The following is a 9,138-nucleotide window of genomic DNA, read 5'->3' as shown; positions in this document are numbered from 1 at the left end:
GATTGGCTTCAATCTTTCACATAGTACGTTTGATAGAACCTTATATGCGATATTTAAAAGACTGATCCCGCGGTAGTTGGCGCAGTTTGCAGGATCACCTTTTTTGTGGATTGGGCAAAGCACACTTAAATTCCAATCGTTGGGCATGCATTCATCCGACCAAATGTTGCGAATTAGCTGTAGCATGCATTTAGATAGCTCTTCGCCACCAGCGTTAAACAGCTCAGCCGGTAAACCATCGGCGCCTGCAGCTTTGTTGTTTTTGAGCCGCGTTATAGCTGTTTTAACTTCATTATGATCGGGAGGCGGGACGACTATTTCATCGTCAACGATTGAAAATTCGGGATCATCTTCGCTTTCAGTCACATTGCTACTACCGCCATTTAGTAGTTTCGAGAAGTGATCCCTCCAAATATTAAGCATGCTTTGGACATCTATCACCAGATTACCGTTTTCATCTTTGCAGGAATTAGCTCCGGGTTTATAACCATTTGTCAGACTTTTAATTTTTTGATAGAATTTTCGAGCCATATTCCTGTCGCCCAGCTTCTCAAGCTCTTCGTACTCATGTCTTTCTGTTTCCTTCTTTTTTCGCCTGAAAAGACGTTTCTCTTCCCTTCTGTTTTGCCGATATCGCTCTTTAACAGGCGCGCGTCGCAATTGACGCAGGGGTGGCTTGATATGCTGCGTCTTTCTCTGCGGTAGCATTGCGACACTCTTGGTCGTACCAGCTGTTTCTTTGTATACGGTGATAGCCGATCACCTCTTCTGCAGCGGTACGCATAGAGTTGGAGATGTGGTTCCATTGCGCGCATATATCGGCTTCTTCAAATGAATTTTCCATATATTCGGAGAGTCAAGTAGCGAAGTCATTAGCTGTCTGTTGTGATTGCAGCTTTTCAACGTCTAGCTATCGCTGTGCTTGTTCACGTACCTTTTTCATCGCACATAAACGTGTGCGGATCTTGGCTGCAATAAGGTAATGATCCGAGTCGATGTTGGCTCCTGGGATAGTACGTACATCCAACACACTGGAAGCATGCCTTCTGTCTATCACAACGTGATTAATTTGAGATCTTGTGTTTTGATCAGGTGACAGCCATGTTGCCTTATGTATGTTGAGATGCTGGAATCTGGTACTACTAACCACCATGTTTCTAACCGCGGCGAAATCAATCAGCCTTCTTCCATTATCAGAAGTTTTCGTGTGAAGGCTGAACTTTCCGACAGTAGCACCAAAGATACCTTCTTTACCCACCTTTGCATTGAAGTCTCCAACAACGATTTTGATGTCATGATGGGGACAGCGTTCATATGCTTGTTCAACCTGTTCATAGAAAATTTCCTTGGTATCGTCATCTTTATCTTCGTTTATTGGTGTAAACGTTGAGACCAAATTTTTCAGCTTTCGGCTTACCGCAAATCCGACTCCAAACTCGTGCTTTGTTGCATGGCAGCTGTAGCAGATGTCACAATGTTCTCATTTAGAGCATCCTTGTCCCGTCCATCGCATTTCCTGGAGAGCGGTAATGTCAGCCTTATATTCCTTGAGGACATTAACCAGCTGTATAGATGCACCTTCTCTGTAAAGAGTTCGGAAATTCCAGGTGCATATTTTTAAATCGTGTTCCTTAATACGTTTGCGTTTGTCGTCATCAGTAGATCGTTTCCTTATCCGAGGCTGCCTCTTCGTTTGCATTGAAAGAATTTTTTTAAATAGTGGGTTCCAAGCCCGACCACCCTGAGGTGGATTTCGCTGCACACATTAGTTCACTACGCACGGATGATTGTAGCTACCCAGAGGGGCCACGTGGAGGCTGTGTGTCAACTTGGAGAGAACAGTGACAAGGATCGCGCTGGCATTTACCATGTTAAATGCAATCAGACATTTTACCTTGTATGTTCAATCCCATCCCCAATCCCAACCTTGGTACGATAGCTTTCGTTAAAAGCCTTTCGTGCATTCTTGCGGAGCGTAGAGAGGTTATTAATGAATGAGTCAACTCTCTAATTTCCTAATCAAGTAAATTAGTGCGGGATTCCTGTTGATGTTGCTATTAAGTAGTGTACTGAAACTATCCTAGTTTGCCTTCCTGAGATTACATTCTGATTGCTTAGCTACTATGAGAACACCCATCACAAACATGATGTATCTATGATCAGAGAATAAGTTCTTGACTGAGACTCTTCAATAATTGATTGGCTACATGAGTGACATGTAAGCGGATACTATTAAAACTGCAGGCTTTTGCTTTCGCTCTACAGTGATGGTGGTGATATCTAGAGAGCTTTAATGAGAAAAGAGAAAAACATTAAGGTGCGCGTTTTCGCTAAAATGCACGATCTAGGCTTAACCTATCCTTTGACATAAAATAGATTATAATCAGGGATTTCTGGGATTTAGCCTACCGCGGAATGCCAGATAACACATTCCTTTCATTGTTATTAATATAGTCCTAAGGCTTCGAAAATTAACTGTCCGTAATATTGTCAATTGAATTTTACCCTTTTTATAGTCTGAGAAATTTCTTTAACCTTTATAGTCTTAATCTTGTTATGTTATGAAGTTTATGTCGACCACTGGCAAAATTTTGGAATGGCGACTAGCCAGACACAGAATTGGTGACTGAAGACTATACTTTCAAACGTGTTAAAGTTTCATCTAACAATCTTAGCACTGCTGTTACAGACAACATTAATGTCTGCTTGGAAATTAGATGAAGAATTACTATTGCCAATAGGTACCACTATTGTCTTAGTAGAGAGTTCTTTATGACGTTTAGGTCGCTTATACTACCTCTACTTTCGTATGGCGCATAAACACTATTACAGAATAATGAAGTAGCACTGGGAGTATTTAAAAAAAAGGTTTCTCTAAGAGTTTGTGACGACTACCGCATCCGAATGAACCTCAAGCTGTACTAACTTTATTATGGCATTGATATCATTTAGAAAAATAAAATCCAGCGGCTTTGCTGGCTGGAGGTCATGAAAATGAATGATGATGCTCCAGTGAAAAAGGTCTTTAAAACGGTTGTTGGAGGAAGAAGGTATAGGGATAGGCAGTGTCTCTTGATGAACTGATTAAATTAGGGGAATACTAATCGCGCTTGATAGAATAAGAAGCAAATCAAACAAATGAAAAGAATTGTGCTTTATATGTTGATTTAAATTTAAAAATCGCTTGTATGCGGCACAGTATATTAGAAATTATATAATGAATACTTTATAAGTAAATAATAAAAAACTTTTATTTTATTTTTTAAATATGCACCTAATTTTTTTTTTTTTTTATAAACAATAAAAGTAAAATATCTTATTTATTAATTGGAATTATTAATGTTTTAACTAAAGTTTCAGTTCTTCTATTTCGAAAAGTCGATAATTATTTTTATAATTAGGATAAAAATGTCCTTCAATTAATGAACCGTAATAATAGTTTATGATGAGCTCAGATGTTGCAGGAAAAAATATTGCTTGAATACCTGCCCATAAATACAAAAGATGAATTAATTATATTAAATTTATTATAATAATTTTATTGGGGGATGGGATTGAACATACAAGGCAAAGTGTCTGATTGCATTTAACATGGTAAATGCCAGCGCGATCCTTGTCACTGTTCTCTCCAAGTTAACCACAGCCTCCACGTGGCCCCTCTGGATAGCTACAATCATCCGTGCGTAGTGAACTAATGTGTGCAGCGAAATCCACCTCAGGGATATATGAGGTTATGCGTCGGGCTTGGAAACCACTATTTAAAAAATTCTTTCAATGCAAACGAAGAGGCAGCCTCGGATAAGGAAACGATCTACTGATGACGACAAACGCAAACTTATTAAGGAACACGATTTAAAAATATGCACCTGGAATGTCCGAACTCTTTACAGAGAAGGTGCATCTATACAGCTGGTTAATGTCCTCAAGGAATATAAGGCTGACATTACCGCCCTCCAGGAAATGCGATGGACGGGACAAGGATGCTCTAAACGAGATCATTGTGACATCTACTACAGCTGCCATGCAACAAAGAACGAGTTTGGAGTCGGATTTGCGGTAAGCCGAAAGCTGAGAAATTTAGTCTCAAAATTTTTCTTTATCACTCTAATATGTGCGCATGCCCCGACGGAAGATAAAGATTACGACACCAAGGAAATTTTCTATGAACAGCTTGAACAAGCATATGTCCCCATCATGACATCAAAATCGTTGTTGGAGACTTCAACGCAAAGGTGGGTAAAGAAGGTATTTTTGGTGCTACTGTCGGAAAGTTCAGCCTTCACACGAAAACTTCTGATAATGGAAGAAGGCTGATTGATTTCGCCGCGGCTAGAAAGATGGTGGTTAGTTTCTCAGCATCTCAACATACATAAGGCAACATGGCTGTCACCTGATCAAAACACAAGATCTCAAATTGATCACGTTGTGATAGACGGAGGGCATGCTTCCAGTGTCTTGGATGTACGTACTATCCGAGGAGCCAACATCGACTCGGATCATTACCTTGTTGCAGCCAAGATCCGCACACGTTTATGTGCGATGAAAAAGGTACGTGAACAAGCACAGCGAAAGCTAGACGTCGAAAAGCTGCAATCACAACAGACAGCTAATGACTTCGCTACTCGACTCTCCCAATATCTGGAAAATTCATCTAAAGAAGCCGATATATGCGCACAATGGAAACACATCTCCAACTCTATGCGTACCGCTGCAGAAGAGGTGATCGGCTATCACCGTATACAAAGAAACAGCTGGTATGACCAATAGTGTCGCAATGCTACCGCACAGAAAGACGCAGCATATCAAGCCATCCTGCGGTCAGTTGCGACGCGCGCTGTTAAAGAGCGATATCGGCAAAAGAGAAGGGAAGAGAAACGTCTTTTCAGGCGAAAAAAGAAGGAAACAGAAAGACGTGAGTACGAAGAGCTTGAGAAGCTAGGCGACAGGAATATGGCTTGAAAATTCTATCAAAAAATTAAAAGCCTGACAAATGGTTATAAACCCGGAGCTAATTCCTGCAAAGGTGAAAACGGTAATCTGGTGATAGATGTCCAAAGCATGTTTAATATTTGGAGGGATCACTTCTCGAAACTACTAAATGGCGGTAGTAGCAATGTGACTGAAAGCGAAGATGATCCCGAATTTTCAATCGTTGACGATGAAATAATCGTCCCGCCTCCCGATCATAATAAAGTTAAAACAGCTATAACGCGGCTCAAAAACAACAAAGCTGCAGGCGCCGATGGTTTACCGGCTGAGCTGTTTAAAGCTGGTGGCGCAGAGTTTTGGTCGGACAACATTTGGTCGGATATATGCATGCCCAACGATTGGAATTTAAGTGTGCTTTGCCCAATCCACAAAAAAGGTGATCGTGCAAACTGCGCCAACTACCGCGGGATCAGTCTTTTAAATATCGCATATAAGGTTCTGTCAAACGTACTATGTGAAAGATTGAAGCCAATCGTCAACCAACTGATTGGACCTTATCAGTGTGGCTTCAGATCTGGCAAATCCACTCTAGACCAGATATTCACTGTGCGTCAAATCCTGGAGAAGACTCAAGAAAAACAAATCGACACACACCATCTTTTTGTCGACTTCAAAGCTGCTTTTGATACTACGACTAGAAGCACACTCTTTGCCGCTATGTCTGAATTTGGTATCCCAGCAAAACTTATACGGCTATATAAAATGACGTTGAGCAACACCACCAGCTCCGTTAGAATTGGAAAGAACCTCTCCGAGTCGTTTGATACCAAACGAGGTTTCAGACAGGGTGACTCCTTGTCGTGTGACTACTTTAACCTAATGTTGGAAACGATAATTCGAGCAGCAGCTTTAAACCGTACGGGCACAATATTCTACAAAACTGTAATGCTGCTTGCGTATGCCGACGATATTGATATCATTGGTCTGAACACCCGCGTTGTCAGTGCGGCATTTTCGAATTTAGAAAAACAAGCAAAGCAAATGGGTCTTGTGGTAAATGAGGACAAAACAAAGTACTTTCTGTCAACAAACAAATCTCCTGAGCGTCTTGGGACCTACGTCACTGTTGACAATTATAAGTTCGAAGTTGTGAAAGACTTTGTTTATTTAGGAACCAGCTTAAACACCAAAAATGACGTCAACCTAGAGATTCAACGAAGAATTACTCTTGCCAACAAATGTTACTTCGGGCTAAGTAAGCAATTGAGAAATAAAGCCCTCTCTCGACAAACAAAAATCACGCTCTACAAATCCCTCATCATGCCTGTCCTGCTGTATGGTGCAGAAGCTTGGACAATTACCAACAGTGATGAGAAGGCGTTAGGAGTATTCGAGAGAAAAATTCTTCGGCAGATCTATGGTCTCTTACGCGTTGACGACGAGTATCGAATTAGATGGAACGATAAGCTGAATGAGCTATACCACGACATTGACATAGTTAAGCGCATAAAAATTCAGCGGCTACGCTGGCTTGGTCATGTCGTGCGAATGGAAGAAAGTGCTCCGGCTAGAAAGGTATTTGAATCGGTACCCGCAGGTGGAAAACGCGGTAGAGGACGTCCGTATCTTCGGTGGAAGGATCAGGTGACCAACGATTTGGGGGCGCTCGGTACTACCAACTGGCGTCAGAAAGCAACTAATCGGGCTGACTGGCGGAGGCTACTCGACGCGGCCAAGGACGACACACGTCTGTAATGGCCAACTAAGTAATAATTTTATTAAAATATATTCGAAAATATGATTAAATAAAAATTGAAATATATTCACCCCTATTTTGATTAAATGGGAGCGGGAGCTTTTCCTCTTTTCACAGTTCCTCTATTCTGAATCAAATGCGAATGGGAGTTTTTTTTCCCTATTTTGCACCAAATTTTTCGCAAGTAAATTGTGTGGGAGATAAGTTAAAAAAATGTTGAATATAAAAAAGAGGTGAATATATTTAACATTTCGATCTTATATCAAAAATCTTAAAATTAAAGAACTTAACGAATTTTACATATTTTAGAATTAGGTATTATACAAATAAATTTAATAATTTAAGCAAATATGAACTACTAAAATTAGTCGTCTAATGAAATGCTGTCATATTTCAGGTTGTTGCAAGCTACATCAGGCTGCAACACATCCAACTGTGGACTAAAGGACTCTGGAGAAGGTGACGCAGCATATCTGGTTGAATTTACATGTATAACTTCAGGTGAAACAGTAGCGGAATAGTTCGACATACTGGAATTCCCTGATGAAACTGTTCGTATACGTGTCTGTTTTCGTTTAACTGTTTTGAATGTAGATTCATGCTTATTATATGGAGAAGTAGACAAAATTGTATCTATTGAATGTTCATCTACTTCAGATTCTAATTCATATTTCGGTATAGTATTTGTAGAAACTGTAAAACTTCGGATATTGGGACTCACTGACGAAATTGTCCTTACACCTGGTTGTTGATGTTCAATTACTTTATAGGAATATTCATTTAAGTTACCTAGCGTCGCTTGGTAAAGAACTTCATTGATCATTTTGTTGGCATATATTTGCTGATTGCGCTCCAAATTCCTGTACTGAACTTCCCAGGAAGTACTTAAAGCATTTGCTTCATCTAGTTTTATTTCTTTAGAGCTTGGCAGATGCGAAATAGCTTCTGATATAATCTCATTTCTTTCTTCGTTTTTTTTTCGTAAATGCCCATTGGATTGTGTCTAAAATAATTAAATAAGGAATTCTAATTAGATATAATTATGTACGGTTATATAAAATTGAAAAATAACACTAACATGGAAATATATATTTTTAGCTTATTTATTGTGTATGGGGAACCTGTTTGCTTACCTGCTTAGAACTGTCATTTAATGCGTAGTCAATCGGTGGAGCTTTTTCCGGAATAGTCCTTAAGAACTTCAAAGAATTGAAATACCAAACATTGGAAACATACAGGTCATCACCTGTGGCACCAGACTTTTCACTTGCCTTTACTTTTTTAATTTCTCTGCGATAGCCGGATCGTAGAGTATTAATCGATCTTTTAACTTCCTGTACATCAGCATCCGGGTGAAATTCTCTTAATTTCTTAACTAAAATTGCTAGGCATTCATCCTTTCGTTTCCTATTGTGGTAATCGCTATCATCAACTTTCCATAATGCGGGCAAACTTTGATATAAATTTATAAATTCCTTCCAAAATTTAGTATCTATAAATGTTGATAGAACTTCTTGTTTTGTCGATTTTTTCTAAAATAATGGAATAATAACTAATTTTAATTAAATTTAATTATTTACGGTTAAATAAAAGTGAAATAAAACACTAAAACAAAAATAAATAAAATATAACAATACATGAAATCATGTATTATTATTTTAACACCGCTTTATTTGTTTTGTATTTGGAATTTATTTGCTTGCCTTCTTGAAACGGTCATTTAATTTGTGGCGAATAGATGAAGCTTTTTCCACTTGTCCTTTTAAGAAATTCAAATGATTGAAATACCAAACCGTGGGAACATACAGATCATCACCAGACTTTTCACTTGCCTCTATTTTTTTAATTTCTCTACGGAAACCGTTCCTTAGATTATTAATCTTACTTTTAACTTGTCTTGCATTAGCATTCGGTTGAATTTCTCTTAATTTTTTAACTAAAACTGCTAGACATTCAATCCTTCGTCTCTTATTATAGTAGTCGCTATGACGGACTTTCCATAATGCGGGAAGACTTTGATATAAATTTATAAACTCCACCCAAAATTTAGTATGTGTAAATAGTACCATTAAGACTTCTTGTTTTATTCACAATGCTTGTAAACCTAGGAAAAAAAAAACATGCATTAGTTTACACTGTCGCACTTGCATTTATCTGGATAAATTAGTACAAATTAGTTGCACTATTAATACAAATCTCTATATAAAAATGTGCGATATAGTACTATACAACGCGAAAAATATTCTTTTTAACTGCTTTGAATTGGAGAATGTCGAATAAGTCACATTCATACGTACATGGTTTGATAAAGATAGAAAAACTTACTAGAAATGTTTAATAAAAAATACAATACTTCTTAGAGTAGATTTTTTTGAATATTATATATTATTTAATTTTAAGATTTTTTATTAACTTAATTACAAAAAATTTAATTTTTAACTCTGTATTTTTTT

The 9,138-nt window shown here is 38.2% G+C and overlaps 1 protein-coding gene across 1 annotated transcript; it reads right to left on the bottom strand.

Annotated features, from left to right (window-relative positions):
• Positions 1 to 6,981: 6,981 nt before the first annotated feature.
• On the bottom strand, positions 6,982 to 8,806 carry LOC119679370. The gene is made up of 3 exons (XM_038091684.1): positions 8,389 to 8,806; positions 7,819 to 8,217; positions 6,982 to 7,688 (listed from the first exon to the last, which is right to left on the bottom strand). Exons 1-3 carry the CDS (start codon positions 8,752 to 8,754, stop codon positions 7,050 to 7,052), a joined length of 1,404 nt encoding a protein of 467 aa, XP_037947612.1. The 5' UTR covers positions 8,755 to 8,806; the 3' UTR covers positions 6,982 to 7,049.
• Positions 8,807 to 9,138: the final 332 nt, after the last annotated feature.

The sequence above is a fragment of the Teleopsis dalmanni genome, chromosome 2 (genome assembly GCF_002237135.1).
Source record: "Teleopsis dalmanni isolate 2A chromosome 2, ASM223713v2, whole genome shotgun sequence".
Classification (NCBI taxonomy): domain Eukaryota; kingdom Metazoa; phylum Arthropoda; class Insecta; order Diptera; family Diopsidae; genus Teleopsis; species Teleopsis dalmanni.
This window is presented reverse-complemented; position numbering and strand designations above follow the sequence as displayed.

Bases quoted from the DNA above. Each gene is read 5' to 3' on its own strand.
- LOC119679370 (XM_038091684.1), bottom strand. From the start codon at position 8,754: ATGGTACTATTTACACATACTAAATTTTGGGTGGAGTTTATAAATTTA. The intron at 8,218-8,388 runs GCAAGCAAATAA...CCATTATTTTAG, and splicing joins TAAATGACCGTTTCAAGAAG to AAAAAATCGACAAAACAAGA. The intron at 7,689-7,818 runs GTAAGCAAACAG...TAATTATTTTAG, and splicing joins TAAATGACAGTTCTAAGCAG to ACACAATCCAATGGGCATTT.